The following is a 16,135-nucleotide window of genomic DNA, read 5'->3' as shown; positions in this document are numbered from 1 at the left end:
GAGTGGCCTGAGAAGGAGAGTGGCCTGAGAGGCCTGAGACGGAGAGTGGCCTGAGACGGAGAGTGGCCTGAGAGGCCTGAGAAGGAGAGTGGCCTGAGACGGAGAGTGGCCTGAGAGGCCTGAGACGGAGAGTGGCCTGAGAGGCCTGAGACGGAGAGTGGCCTGAGACGGAGAGTGGCCTGAGAGGCCTGAGAAGGAGAGTGGCCTGAGAGGCCAGTGGAACCAACAGTGAAGCCACTGTCAGTAGGCTGAGTAGCTGTTGGCACTCTTAACAGCTGGTCCGAGCCAGAACCGGTTGAGGTAGGATAGGACTCTCACCTGAGGGAGAAGAGCCCTCATGAGCAGCGTAGCGGTCTAAGGCACTGCATCTCAGTGCTAGAGGCGTCACTACAGACCCTGGTTCAATTCCACTCTGTATATCACATCCGGCTGTGATTGGGAGTCCCATAGTGCAGCGCACAATTGGCCCAATGTCGTTAGGGTTTGGCCGGAGTAGTCCGTCATTGTAAATAAGAATTAGTTCTTAAATCGACTTGCCGAGTTAAATAAAACATTTGAGTCTACGGACATCCGGAGGAAAATCACCTTCTGTGAGGTTGTCAGGTGAGTCTTCTCCTCCAGGGTGAGACCCATAACTCTGTGGTTCAAGAGGGTCCTCGTGTCCATTGTGGCCTGTTCCCTGGGCGGGGCACAGACCAGCCAATCATCCTGTAGAATGCATCACCAGAGCAAAAGGCAAAGGCCGGCCCGCCCGCCAGGCAATATGCTGCAGAAACAGTGCTCACCATGCAATCTAGTGGTACTTTTGGGTACTTCATATTATTACAAGTGTTTGTTTTTTATTTCACCTTTATTTAACCAGGTAGGCCAGTTGAGAACAAGTTCTCAATTACAACTGCGACCTGGCCAAGATAAAGCAAAGCAGTGCGACACAAACAACAACACAGAGTTACACATGGAATAAACAAACATACAGTCAATGACAAAATAGGAAAAAAAGTCTATATACAGTGTGTGCAAATGGCGTGAGGAGGTAAGGCAATAAACAGATCATAGTAGCGAAGTAATTACAATTTAGCAAATGAACACCGGAGTGATAGATGTGCAGATGATGATGTGCAAGTAGAAATACTGGTGTGCAAAAGAGCAGAAAAGTAAATAAAAACAATATGGGGATGCGGTAGGTAGATTGGATGGGCTATTTACAGATGGGCTGTTAGCTGCTCAGATAGCTGATGTTTAAAGTTAGTGAGGGAGATATAAGTCTCCACCTTCAGCGATTTTTGCAATTCGTTCCAGACATTGGCAGCAGAGAACTGGAAGGAAAGGTGGCCAAAGGAGGTGTTGGCTTTGGGGATGACCAGTGAGACACACCTGCTGGAGCGTCTGCTACGGGTGGGTGTTCCTATGGTGACCAGGGAACTGAGATAAGGCGGAGCTTTACCTAGCAAAGACTTATAGATGATCTGGAGCCAGTGGGTCTGGCGACGAATATGTAGCGAGGGGCAGCCGACGAGAGCATACAGGTCGAAAGTGGTGGGTCGTTTTTGGGGCTTTGGTGACAAAACGGATGGCACTGTGATAGACTACATCCAGTTTGCTGAGTAGAGTGTTGGAGGCTATTTTGTAAATGACATCGCCGAAGTCGAGGATCAGATTTACGAGGGTATGTTTGGTGGTGTGAGTGGAGGCGGCTTTGTTGTGAAATAGGAAGACGATTCTAGATTTACATTTTGGATTGGAGATGTTTAATATGAGTCTGGAAGGAGAGTTTACAGTCTAACCAGACACCTAGGTATTTGTAGTTGTCCACATATCCTAAGTCAGAACCTTCCAGAGTAGTGATGCTCGTCGTGCGGGCAGTGATTGGTTGAAAAGCATGCATTTAGTTTTACTAGCGTTTAAGAGCAGTTGAAGGCCACGGAAGGAGTGTTGTATGGCATTGAAGCTCGTTTGGAGGTTTGTTAACACAGTGTCCAAAGAAGGGCCAGATGTATAAAGAATGGTGTCGTCTGCATAGAGGTGGATCAGGGAATCATCCGCAGCAAGTGCGACATTGTTGATATATACAGAGATTAGGGTCAGCCTGAGAATTGAACCCTGTGGTACCCCCATAGAGCCTGCCAGAGGTCCGGACAACAGGACCTCCAGTTTAGTACCTTGAGCGTCACTGAGGTGCACCCGCGACCAGCTCGGAAACCAGATTGCAGAGCGGAGAAGGTACGGTGGGATTCGAAATGGTCAGCGATCTGTTTATGAACTTGGCTTTTGAAGACTTTAGAAAGGCAGGGCAGGATGGATATAGGTCTATAACAGTTTGGGTCTAGAGTGTCACCCCCTTTGAAGAGGGGGATGACCGTGACAGCTTTCCCATCTTTAGGGATCTCGGACGATACGAAAGAGAAGTTGAACAGACTGGTAATAGGGGTTGCAACAATGGCGGCAGATAATTTTAGAAAGAGAGGGTCCAGATTGTCTAGCCCAACTGATTTGTACTTGTCCAGGTTTTGCAGCTCTTTCAGAATATCTGCTATCTGGATTTGGGTGAAGGAGAAGCTGGGGAGGCTTGGGCAGGTGTAGAGAAATGCTTATTGAAATTCTTGATTATAATGGATTTATCGGTGGTGACAGTGTTTCCTAGCCTTAGTGCAGTGGGCAGCTGGGAGGAGGTGCTCTTATTCTCCATGGATTTAACAGTGTCCCAAAACCTTTTTGGAGTTAGAGCTACAGGATGCAAATTTCTGTTTGAAAAAGCTAGCCTTTGCTTTCCTGACTGACTGCGAGTATTGGTTACTGACTACCCTGAAAATGTGCATATCGCGGGGACTATTCGATGCAAGTGCAGTCCACCACAGGATGTTTTTGTGGTGGTCGAGGGCAGTCAGGTCTGGAGTGAACCAAGGGATACATCTGTTCTTAGTTCTACATTTCTTGAAAGGGCATGCTTATATAAGATGGTGAGGAAATTACTTTAAGAAAACGACCAGACATCCTCGACTGACGGGATGAGGTCAATATCCTTCCAGGATACCCGGGCCAGGTCGATTAGAAAGGCCTGCTCGCTGAAGTGTTTTAGGGAGCGTTTGACAGTGATGAGGGGTGGTCGTTTGACAGCGTACCCATAGAGGATGCAGCCAAATGAGGCAGTGATCGCTGAGATCCTGATTGAAAACAGCAGAGGTGTATTTGGATGACAAGTTGGTCAGGACAATATCTATGAGGGTGCCTATGTTAATGGATTTAGGGTTGTACCTGATATGTTCCTTGATCATTTGTGTGAGATTGAGGGCATTTATCTTAGATTGTAGGAATGCTGGGGTGTTAAACATATCCCAGTTTAGGTCAACTAACCGAACGAATTCTGAAGATAGATGGGGGAAATCAATTCACATTTGGTGTCCAGGGCACAGCTGACAGCTGAGGGGGGTCTATAACAGGCGGCAACAGTGAGAGACTTATTTCTGGAGAGAATCATTTTTAAAATTAGATGCTCGAACTGTTTGGGCATAGACCTGGAAAGCATGACATAACTTTGCAGGCTATCTCTGCAGTAGATTGCAACTCCTCCCCCTTTGGAAGTTCTATCTTGACGGAAAATGTTGTAGTTGGGGATTGAAATCTCAGAATTTTTGTTGGCCTTCCTAAACCAGGATTCAGACACGGCAAGGACATCAGGGTTGGCGGAGTGTGCTAAAGCAGTGAGTAAAACAAACTTCGGGAGGAGGCTTCTGATGTTAACATGCATGAAACCAAGGCTTTTACGGTTACAGAAGTCAACAAATGAAGGCGCCTGGGGACACGCAGGACCTGGGTTAACTTCCACATCACCCGAGGAACAGAGGAGTAGGATGAGGGTACAGCTGAAGGCTAACAAAACTGATCGTCTAGTGCGTTGAGGACAGAGAATAAAAGAAGCAGATTTCTCTCATTTTATCATCATCTCTGGCCCTCTGTGTTGCCTTATCACATGTCAAATAAATGAAATAATAAATAATGAAAAAAATGTAAATATAAAATATGACAATGCTGTTAAACATTATCCTGAAAAGAAATCAGCAACATGGTGTTTAATATTAGCGTTTCAGCACACTTATCCTTTATATTTTGATATATTTTAATATGTATATATGTATTTGTTGTCAATGTTTTGGCGTCAAACTGATGACAGTTGTGAACAGTCAATAGTTGGAAGAGTTGTTAATTGAAAAAAAAAATGCAATTTTTGATAAGATGTTTTTTATTTATTTTATTAATTGGACTATTACCTCTTGACCCATAAGGTCGATCTACTAGAAACTCATAACAATATGGACACAGATATGAATGAACAGTATATATATATATATATAAATACAAAATGCAAAGTTTAAATTACCAAAGTTACAATAGATTACCATAGATTTTCTGTTAACTACCAAAATTACTGAAGATTCCAGTAACTTCAGTAAATTACCAGTAGCTTTGCAACCCTAATGGGGAATCTTCTTGCCGCTCAGCAAGCATATCAGCAGGGGGACGGAACATAGTTATACATTTGTACACTTCAAATTGACCGCAAGAATACAGAACAGATATAGTATTTGGGGAAAAAAGAGAATAATTTCAAACCATGATAACACTGGGGATAAGATCCAGCCAGGTTACCCGTGACACAAATCAGCATTCGACTGCCATGCATGTCGGGATGATGTGGAAACCGGCCACTAGAGGCAACAGTGAGCAATGTTTCCTTCAAGTAGGTTTGGGTTGTGGACGGGGATGGCGGATGGGAGAAGGCATCTGCCGCTGATTCCAAAGGTTACAAGTTGGAATTCTGTGATGTTTTAAGCCTATCCCAAACCTTAACCACTCAGCATTAATACCTAACCTTAACCATGCATCACTTATAACCTAAACTTAACCTTAAACACGTCAATATTTTACATACACAGCAACTTCCAAATTTTACGTTTAAGAAACATTCTAACGTGAGAGAGCTAGTTGATATGATCACATAAACAGAACCAGTCAAAAGTTCTAGAACACCTACTCATTCAAGGGTTTTTCTTTATTTTACTATGTTCTACATTGTAGAATAATAGTGAAGACATCAAAACAATGAAATAACTCATATGGAATCATGTAGTAACCAAAAAAGTGTTAAACAAATCAAAATATATTTTAGATTCTTCAAAGGAGACATCCTTTGCCTTGAAGACAGCTTTGCACTCTTGGCATTCTCTCAACCAGCTTAACATGGAATGCTTTTCCAACCGTCTTGAAGGAGTTCCCACATATGCTGAGCACTTGTTGGCTGCTTTCCCTTTACTCTGTGGTCCAACACATCCCAAACCATCTCAATTGGATTAAGGTTGGGTGATTGTGGAGGCCAGGTCATCTGATGCAGCACTCCATCACTCTCATTCTTGGTCAAATAGACCTTACACAGCCTGGAGGTGTGTTGCATCATTGTCCTGTCGAAAAACAAATTATAGTCCCACTAAGCGAAACCAGATGGGATGGTGTATCACTTCAGAATGCGTTGGTAGCCATGCTGGTTAAGTGTGCCCTAAATTCTAAATAAATCCCTGAGTGTCACCAGCAAAGCACCCCCCACACTACCTCCTCCATGCTTCACGGTGGGAACCACACAAGCAGAGATCATCCGTTCACCTACTCTGCGTCTCAAAAAGACACGGCAGTTGGAACCAAAAATCTCAAATTTGGACTCATCAGACCAAAGGACAGATTCCAACCGGACTAATGTCCATTGCTCGTGTTTCTTGGCCCAAGCAAGTCTCTTCTTCGTATTGGTGTCCTTTAGTAGTGGTTTCTCTGCAGCAAGTCGACCATGAAGGCCTGATTCACACGGTCTCCTCTGAACAGTTGATGTTGAGATGTGTCTGTTACTTTGAACTCTGAAGCATTTATTTGGGCTGCAATTTGAGGTGCAGTTAACTCTAATGAACATGTCCTCTGCAGCAGAGGTAACTCTAGATCTTTCTTTCCAGTGGTGGTCCTCATGAGAGCCAGTTTCATCATAGCGCTTGAGGGTTTTTGCAACTTCACTTGAAGAAACTTTTAAAGTCGGATTGACTAACCTTCATGTCTTAAAGTAATGATGGACTGTCTCTTTGCTCATTTAAGCTGTTCTTACCATAATATGGATATTTTACCGAATATTCTGTATACCACCCCTACCTTGTCACAACACAACTGATTGGCTCAAATGCATTAAGGAAAGAAATTCCACAAATTAACTTAACAAGATCCCCCTGTTAATTGAAATGCATTCCAGGTGACTAACTCATGACGCTGGTTGAGAGAATGCCTTGTGTTTAAAGCTGTCATCAAGGCAAAGGTGGGCTACATTGAAGAATCTCAAATATATTTAGCTTTGTTTAACACTTTAACATGATTCCATATGTATTATTTCATAGTGTTGATGTCTTCACTATTATTCTACAATGTAAGGTAGGTGTTCTAAAACTTTTGACTGGTACTGTAAATCTATTTACACGTGGGAATACTTGGGAACAGATCCCCCTAAATTAATTGTGTTTTTTATTTTATTTATCTGTTATTTTACCAGGTAAGTTGACTGAGAACATGTTCTCATTTGCAGCAATGACCTGGGGAATAGTTACAGGGGAGAGGAGGGGGATGAATGAGTCAATTATAAACTGGGGATTATTAGGTGACCGTGATGGTTTGAGGGCCAGATTGGGAATTTTGCCAGGACACCGGGGTTAACACCCCTACTCTTACGATAAGTGCCATGGGATCTTTAATGACCTCAGAGTCAGGACACCCGTTTAACGTCCCATCCGAAAGACGGCACCCTACACAGGGCAGTGTCCCCAATCACTGCCCTGGGGCATCGGGATATGTTTTTAAACCAGAGGAAAGAGTGCCTTCTACTGGCACTTAATAAAATAAATATCCAACGAACCAAAAAAATTAAATTCTATATATTATCTTGTTTTGCTCAGAAAACTTGGGGGCCAAATAAATCCCCCAACGGGCCGCCTATTGGGAATCCTGCATCTGATCTGGACATCTTGTATCCATGTCGGACTTCGACATTGAGTGTTCACAACTCTCCAACATCATCCCTCAGTTGTTCACCTAAAAAGTGGTGGTTGTCTGAACTGCAAATTGTCCATTTCATACACAGAGAGCAGCAACATTACCTGTTAGGTTCAGACAACAGTCCCATTATATAATTACTGTGACATTGGACTGAGCAGGATCAGGAGGACCAGTTAGAGTTGGTCCACAGGGGATCTTGGGTGTATCTCAATACTCGTAGTCTCCTCTCTGTGTCCTCATTTACAGTCTTTGTGGATGTTTTTCACATGTTAGCAGATTAGTCTTCTGAATTAATATATTATCAGACTAAGCAGCCATGTTGTTTCTGATTGAAGTTTTTCCTTCAGTCAACACAGCTAAATAGTTTCTCTCCTGTGTGAATCAGTATATGCCTCCTTAGGTCCCTCCTCTGAATAAAGCTCTTCCCACAGTCACCACAGGTGAATGGTTTCTCTCCTGTGTGAGTCAGTTTATGCATGGTTAGGTGCCCCTTTCGATTGAAGCTTTTCCCACAGTCACCACAGGTGAATGGTTTCTCTCCTGTGTGAGTCAGTTTATGCATGGTTAGGTGCCCCTTTCGATTGAAGCTTTTCCCGCAGTCACCACAGGTGAATGGTTTCTCTCCTGTGTGAATCAGTATATGTCTCCTCAGGTCCCTCTTCTGAATAAATCTTTTCCCACAGTCATCACAGGTGAATGGTTTCTCTCCTGTGTGAGTCAGTTGATGTTCAGTTAGATGCACCTTCCGAATGAAGCTTTTCCCACAGTCACCACAGCTAAATGGTTTCTCTCCTGTGTGAGTCAGTTTATGTTCAGTTAGGCTCACCTTACGATTGAAGCTTTTCCCACAGTCACCACAGCTAAATGGTTTCTCTCCTGTGTGAGTCAGTTTATGAGTGGTTAGGTTCCCTTTGAGACGAAAGCTTTTCCCACAGTCACCACAGGTGAATGATTTCTCTCTGGTGTGAGTCAGTTTATGAGTGGTTAGGTTCCCTTTGAGACGAAAGCTTTTCCCACAGTCACCACAGGTGAATGGCTTCTCTCCTGTGTGAGTCAGTTTATGCCTGGTTAGGTGCGCCTTGCGAATAAAGCTCTTCCCACAGTCACCACAGATAAATGGTTTCTCTCCTGCGTGAATCCTCATGTGCTTGGACACAGGCTTGAGATCCACTGGTTTAGAGACTCTCTCTCTGTTCTCCACAGTCTGGGTTTGGGGAAGAGTCAAGGACTGAAGTGGGTCCTCCTGATCACATTCACTTTTCACACAGGAAGGAGTGAATATGGAGTCTTTGGTATCAAAGAGCCCTTGAAGCTGCTCTTCCTCCTGATTGGTCCCGAGTTCCTCTTTAATCTGTGTGGGCTCCGGGTCCTCCTGCCCCAGACTGGGGCTCCACTCCTGCTCACAGTGCTGCTGCTCAGGGGAAACCTCCTCTTCAGAGAGCTGCAGGGAGTCTAGAGGGAAGGAGAGGAAGAGCAGAGGTTATTTATAACACACTTAAATAGAACACTTGAATCACAAATGTGAATTATAGATCTCAATGATTTTTTAATTGAAAATGTCTTTATTGGCATTGATCCTAAATAATAACAGGAGCTAAAATAATGTACAATACAGATAAATAGTTTTACTGCTCCCAAACTTGATGTTTTAATAAAGCTTGTACACGTCCTAATAATTTGAAAGATTTCTCAGACAGATAAAGTTTGTATGTGAAAACTATTTCAAACTAAGATACTCGGGGATTCGATAGGCCACCTGTGGCCCCACAATATTCACCTTTCAGTTTCTGTACATACTAACCTATTCTACATAGCTGTATCTCTGGTGTGATCCGCAGCAGTCTCCGAAGCCGATCATTCTCCTCCTGGTACTCTGATACTGCTTTCGCAAATGCCCCGGAAATCTCCACAGCAGCAAACGCCGTTAAACGCTGATTTAAAAACTCTTGAAACGACTGTAGTTTAGACACTTTCAGTGGACTGAGAGTCGGGTGTTCAGCTAGTACGGCTTCTTGACATGGGTTCTCCAGATCACATTCACTTTTCACACAAGGAGGAGTAAATATGAACTCTATGATATCAGGCTCCACCCCTTGAAGCTGCTCTTCCTCCTGACTGGTCCTGACTTCCTCCTGTTCCTCTTTAATCTGTATGGTCTCTGGGTCCTTCTGTCCCAGACTGGGCCTCCACTCCTGCTCACAGTGCTGCTGCTCAGGGGGAACCTCCTCTTCAGAGACAGAGAGCTGCAGGGGTTCTGGAGGGAAGGAGAGGAGGAGCAGAGGTTACCTATACAGCATAGAATTAAATAGAACACTTGAATGATACACACGAATTCTAGATCTCTGTGATCTATATAGTCAGGGAGGAGTAGAACCTCTAGCCTCATGGTTGAAGAGGATACCTATACAGCCTGGATACAGAGGTTACCACAGTCCCCAAATCCAGAACAAATTCAAGAAAGCGATCAGCATTATGAAGAGCCATTGTTGCATTGAACTTCATTCGCACTCATATTGCTGAAATGAACAACAAACCTGGTTTCAAAAAACAGATAAAGCAACACCTCACGGCACAACGCCTCTCCCCTATTTGACCTAGATAGTTTGTGTGTATGTATTGATATGTAGGCTGTGTGTGCCTTTTAAAAATGCTGATGAATTTGCAACAGCTAATGGGAATCCTAATAAAATACCAAATAACCACAGTATAAATCATAACCATAAAACGGTCAAACAAGGAAACGGTTCTAAACGTTTTTCCACCATGAATTTTTTCCCATAGGGGATTTTACAATAAAATAAGGGCTGTGTTTTGTGTTGGCTTACCCTTTACAATGACTTAAAATAAGGGCTGCGTTGTGTGTTAGCTTACCCTTTACAATGACTTAAAATAAGGGTTGTGTTTTGTGTTAGCTTACCCTTTACAATGACTTAAAATAAGGGTTGTGTTTTGTGTTAGCTTACCCTTTACAATGACTTAAAATAAGGGTTGTGTTTTGTGTTAGCTTACCCTTTACAATGACTTAAAATAAGGGTTGTGTTTTGTGTTAGCTTACCCTTTACAATGACTTAAAATAAGGGTTGTGTTTTGTGTTAGCTTACCCTTTACAATGACTTAAAATAAGGAGGCTCACCCTTTACAATGACTTAAAATAAGGAGGCCTACCCTTTACAATGACTTAAAATAAGGAGGCCTACCCTTTACAATGACTTAAAATAAGGAGGCCTACCCTTTACAATGACTTAAAATAAGGAGGCTTACCCTTTACAATGACTTAAAATAAAGGCCAGTGTTTCGTGTAGGCTTACCCTGGCATGACATTTTGATAACCGTGTAAATCTCTCTAGGACAAGGTGACTTTTATTAATATATTCGCCTATATTTACTACCCAAAAATGAAATGCTAATCAGCTCCTGATGTGGCTATCATAAAGAACTAAACATAAAGAACTACAAACATAAAGAACTACAAACACAAATGACTACAAACACAAATGACTACAAACAAAGAACTACAAAAACAAAGAACTACAAAAGCAAATAACTACAAAAGCAAAGAACTACAAACACCATAATGATCTGGACGGGACTGCCGAATCGAGGCAAGGTTTTTTTTTTTTATCTATGGATTAACTATCTAACGTCATCTAAATGTAGTAATGAATAAACTGCCAAAAATGTATTTAAATTAACAATTCCATGAACTGTCATGTACTAGTTTTAAAATGACAAAATACCTGTGAGAAAAGAAGTCAGCGATAGATGACGTGCAGGCGCTTGCTGGGATTTGTAGTTCCGCATGATGTCTAATTACATGCTAATTAGCATTTTTCGAATCTGAGCGTAAATAGAGCTGAGTATCAGTGGAGGCTCATCCTCCTCAGTGAATTTCATTAAAATGGTTTAATATTTTTTTTCTTCTTTTTTGGATAGTCTTATTATTTGAATTTTTAATTTTACCACTTTTTCTCAAGCCCTCCCTAACCCGGACGACGCTAGGCCAATTGTGCGTCGCCCCATGGACCTCCCGGCCGCGGCCGGTTACGACAGAAAGAGGTATGAAAGAGCCCCAGTAAGCCAGTGACTCAGCCCCTGTAATAGGGTTAGAGGCAGAGAATCTCAGTGGGAATAGGGGAACTGGCCAGCCAGAGACAGCAAGGGCGGTTCGTTGCTCCAGAGCCTTTCCGTTCACCTTCCCACTCCTGGGCCAGACTACACTCAATCATATGACCCATTGAAGAGATTAGTCTTCAGTAAAGACTTAAAGGCTGAGACCGAGTTTGCGTCTCTCACATGGGTAGCCAGACCATTCCATAAAAATTGAGCTCTATAGGAGAAAGCCCTGCCTCCAGCTGTTTGCTTAGAAATTCTAGGGACAATTAGGAGGCCTGCGTCTTGTGACCATAGCATACGTGTAGGTATGTACAGCAGGACCAAATCAGAGAGATAGGTAGGAGCAAGCCCATGTATTGCTTTGTAATGTAATGCTTTGTAGGTTAGCAGTAAAACCTTGAAATCAGCCCTTGCCTTGACAGGAAGCCAGTGTAGGGAGGCTAGCAATATGAGTAATATGATCAAATCTTTTGGTTCTAGTCAGGATTCTAGCAGCCATATTTAGCACTAACTGAAGTTTATTTAGTGCTTTATCCGGGTAGCCAGAAAGTAGAGCATTGCAGTAGTCTAACCTAGAAGTGACAAAAGCATGGATACATTTTTCTGCATCATTTTTGGACAGAAAGTTTCTGATTTTTGCAATGTTAGGTAGATGGAAAAAAGCTGTCCTTGAAACAGTCTTGATATGTTCTTCAAAAGAGAGATCAGGTTCCAGAGTAACGTGGGAGGTCCTTCACTGGGTTGGCGCCCCCCCTTGGGTTGTGCCGTGGCGGAGATCTTTGTGGGCTATACTCGGCCTTGTCTCAGGATGATAAGTTGGTGGTTGAAGATATCCCTCTAGTGGTGTGGGGGCTGTGCTTTGGCAAAGTGGGTGGGGTTATATCCTTCCTTTTTGGCCCTGTCCGGGGGTGTCATCGGATGGGGCCACAGTGTCTCCTGACCCCTCCTGTCTCAGCCTCCAGCATTTATGCTGTAGTAGTTTATGTGTCGGGTGGCTAGGGTGTCCTGTGTGAATTTAAGTATGCTCTCTCTAATTCTCTCTTTCTTTCTCGGAGGACCTGAGCCCTAGGACCATGCCTCAGGACTACCTGACATGATGACTCCTTGCTGTCCCCAGTCCACCTGGCCGTGCTGCTGCTCCAGTTTCAACTGTTCTGCCTGTGATTATTATTATTTGACCATGCTGGTTATTTATGAACATTTGAACATCTTGGCCATGTTCTGTTATAATCTCCACCCGGCACAGCCAGAAGAGGATTGGCCACCCCACATAGCCTGGTTCCTCTCTAGGTTTCTTCCTAGGTTTTGGCCTTTCTAAGGAGTTTTTCCTAGCCACCGTGCTTCTACACCTGCATTGCTTGCCGTTTGGGGTTTTAGGCTGGGTTTCTGTACAACACTGAGATATCAGCTGATGTACGAAGGGCTATATAAATACATTTGATTTGATTTGTTGATGTGTTCAGAGGGTCCATGATTCAAGCCCAGGTTAGGGCGAGGAGAGGGACAGAAGCAACACTGTTACATTAGCTAGCTGGCTATCCAACACTGGAACTCTTCCAAGTCAAGGTAAGCTTTTGGTTTTATGAATGTACTACCACCGGGGTCCTCCGGTGTAACTGCTAAACTGCTTGCTGACTACACTGTACTGCATGATTGTAGAGGGTTTACTAACGTGTTAGCTCTAGTAGCTATGCTGACTATGACTTTAGCTAATAATGTTGACAATGTAGGCTGTGTGTAGCAGTTATGATATGAAGGTTTGGCTTGGAAATATTTGTGGTCACAGACAGCTGATGTGTTGTGCACTGAAAGGAAAACGTGAGAGAACGTAAAAGCGAGTAGGAATTATAGCTACAGTGTTCAAAGTGATCATACTGTTTGTATGTTGATGCTACGAAAGTGAACTGTGTTTGCATGTAATCAGGGGTTTATTCATTCTGCAGATTCTGTTGAAAAACTTTATTAAACGGAAGCAAACGGAACACGGATAAACATACCTGAATTTGTCCAATAGAAACTCTTGTTTGCAACTGTTGGACAAATGATTACACCCTAGATCAGCTATATGCAGGCAAGAGTGTGCAAGGCGGTATTAAATGTGTCGCTGTCTGTCATCTTGATTACTCAAATTCTTCTCAACCTGCGAATCTATTTTGTAAACTTTCATTCATAGGCTAGGCTATGTTGTAGCGACCTCATGATGGCTATAGGGAAAATGTGAGTATCATGGAGTAGCCTAAACCTATCAATGTTACATTGAGCTGGGCGAATGGAATATGAATGAGTCATCCAATATGCTGTATAAGGCAGTGCTCATATTTTTTTTTTAAGATAGTCCTCCATCTTTAACAGCACTGACCGCCAGTGGCGAAAACATTGATAAAAGTCCCCTTGTCTGAGAGAGATTTACATAGTTATCAAAACGTCACACCGGGGTAAGCCTACATTAAACAAAATCCTTATTTTAAGTGTTTCTAAAATTTAAAATGAATGGTGGACAAACGATTGAAACCATTTCCCTGTTTGACCGCTAGGTTTTATGGGTATTATTACACACTCACTGTGGGGCTCTATACAGGCTTCAGACATCAGGGTTAGGGTCATTTGAATTTAAGCCAGTCAAGTCAAGACTAGGTTAACTATAATGCCAATTCAAAAATTAAAAACTAGAATCCATTTTCAATTACTTCTCAGTAATTGAAGATAAGCTATGTATTTCTAAAGTGTATACATTTTGAATTATAAATTAAAATCACTTCCTGTTTTAATGACAATGTTTTCATCAATGCACGGTAGGTTTAAAAACAACTTTTTAAACGTGTATGAAGTGGTGATCAGTTAACAGTTTATCAATAAAGTAGAACTATAGCTAGCTATCAGTATCTACATACGAACCTATTCTAGATAGTTGTATCTCTGGTGTCCTCCGCAGCAGTCTCCGTAGCCGATCATTCTCCTCCTGGTATTCTCCTACCGTTTTCTCAACTGCCCCGAAAATATCCACAGCAGCCGCCGATAAACGCTCATTTAAAAACACACACAACATCTGTAGTTTAGACATTTTCTGTCAAATTAGAGATGGGTAGCCTATTTAGTTGAGTCAGTATGTATTTCTTTACACCACACAAGGAACAGAAAAAATAACTCGTTACCAATCCTACTTCCGTGTTCTAGTCAAGGAATCTTAGGACGTTCTTTGTTCTAGTTGCTGACGAACCCAGAAACACAACAGCGCCGCCAGCTGGATGGGAGTTTACTGTGCAAGGCAGCCGACAGACCAGTAGTAAAGGAGAACGACGAATACATGTAGACAAATAGTGGTTATCATAAGTATAGGATGATCTGGGAGAATCAATTCTTCCTCAGGAGTCAACAGTTCATTATTACTCCATACAAGATTAAATCAACATGATGAATGAGCAGCATTAGGTCAGAATTTATGAGAAATGCTCTTGGACAAATGCAAGGATACCTTTTCTGGAATTGTAATTGATACATGAAATGAAAAACATCAGCCTGACCGAAATCAAATGACCAGATATTGCTGTTTCTAATGAAGGGAAAAATTCAACAGACTTTGAACAGCAGACCTGTGAATTTCCTACAATACTCTGTACGGTTTGATCATTACCTCGTCATTCAAATCAAATCAAACTTTATTTACATACACTGTTTTACAACACTAAGTCCATGGTACAGTATATGTATTTATCTGAGACCCACAATATGAATGGTCTGGGGTTGCTTTCCTTTCCTACGAGTGTTGTCCACATCCTGCCTTTTTATTACCATCTTCTGACTGAAGATGTTATTTCTGTTTTCAGTTTTTCTCTCTTTGTGGACAGATGTTTGAAGGTCTTGCCATAAAAGGGTGTAGGGTTCCCCCATAGGGTGTAGGGTTCCCCCATTGGGGGGATCTGATCCAATGGTGGGCTGGGATCTAATGGTGGGCTGAGATCCAATGGTGGGCTGGGATCCAATGGTGGGCTGAGATCCAATGGTGGGCTGAGATCCAATGGTGGGCTGGGATCCAATGGTGGGCTGGGACCCAATGGTGGACTGGGACCCAATGGTGGACTGGGACCCAATGGTGGTCTGGGAACCAATGGTGGTCTGGGATCCAATGGTGGGCTGAGATCCAATGGTGGGCTGGGATCCAATGGTGGGCTGAGATCCAATGGTGGGCTGAGATCTGCAGTGGGCTGCTGTCAAGTCCTACATGGTCGCTGCTCAAAAGGTTTGAGATCCACTGGTTTAGAGTCTCTCTCTCTGTTCTCCACAGTCTGGGTTTGGGGAAGAGTCAAGGACTGAAGTGGGTCCTCCTGATCACATTCACTTTTCACACAGGAAGGAGTGAATATGGAGTCTTTGGTATCAGGCTCCAGATCTTGAATCTGCTCTTCCTCCTGACTGGTCCTGAGTTCCTCCTGTTTCTCTTTAATCTGTGTGGTGGCTGGGTCCTCCTGCCCCAGACTGGGGCTCCACTGCTGCTGCTCAGGGGGAACCTCCTCTTCAGAGACAGAAAGCTGCAGAGACGGAGACGAGGGCAGAGGTCATCTGCAGTATATACCACAGAAGTAAATAGAATTCAAGATCTCTATGATCTATTTTTTATTTTATTTTACCTTTATTTAACCAGGCAAGTCAGTTAAGAACAAATTCTTCTTTTCAATGACGGCCTGGGAACAGTGGGTTAACTGCCTGTTCAGGGGCAGAATGACAGATTTGTCAGCTCGGGGGTTTGAACTCGCAACCTTCCGGCTACTAGTCCAATCAGCTTGTTATTAAATGTATCTTAATTATTGTTTAGTGTTTATGTATCAATATGGACTTTACAAAAATCTACAAACTTAGAATCTGGTCCTAGCTGATTGCACTCAGGCACATCTAGGGGCTACATGGCTGGGGCGGCAGGGTAGCCTAGTGGTTAGAGCGTTGGACTAGTAGCCGG

At 43.1% G+C, this 16,135-nt stretch overlaps 1 protein-coding gene across 2 annotated transcripts in view; it reads right to left on the bottom strand.

The window, feature by feature from the left end:
- The window catches only part of LOC135510246 (oocyte zinc finger protein XlCOF6-like), an 84,426-nt gene extending 69,984 nt beyond the window's left edge, over positions 1 to 14,442 (bottom strand). The window contains exons 1-3 of one of the 2 annotated variants that reach the window (XM_064931047.1): positions 14,080 to 14,437; positions 8,873 to 9,325; positions 4,092 to 8,523 (exon numbers count right to left, since the gene is read on the bottom strand). In XM_064931047.1, the coding sequence (XP_064787119.1) occupies positions 7,415 to 8,523; positions 8,873 to 9,325; positions 14,080 to 14,245 (1,728 nt within the window). In that variant the 5' untranslated portion in view covers positions 14,246 to 14,437 and the 3' untranslated portion in view covers positions 4,092 to 7,414. Of the gene's footprint in view, positions 1 to 4,091; positions 8,524 to 8,872; positions 9,326 to 14,079 lie in introns of those variants that run through there. The other variant, XM_064931045.1, reaches the window with a different exon arrangement.
- Positions 14,443 to 16,135: the final 1,693 nt, after the last annotated feature.

The sequence above is a fragment of the Oncorhynchus masou genome, chromosome 23 (genome assembly GCF_036934945.1).
Source record: "Oncorhynchus masou masou isolate Uvic2021 chromosome 23, UVic_Omas_1.1, whole genome shotgun sequence".
NCBI lineage: Eukaryota > Metazoa > Chordata > Actinopteri > Salmoniformes > Salmonidae > Oncorhynchus > Oncorhynchus masou.
The sequence above is the reverse complement of the archived record's forward strand: the minus strand, read 5'-3'. Positions and strand labels throughout refer to the sequence as shown.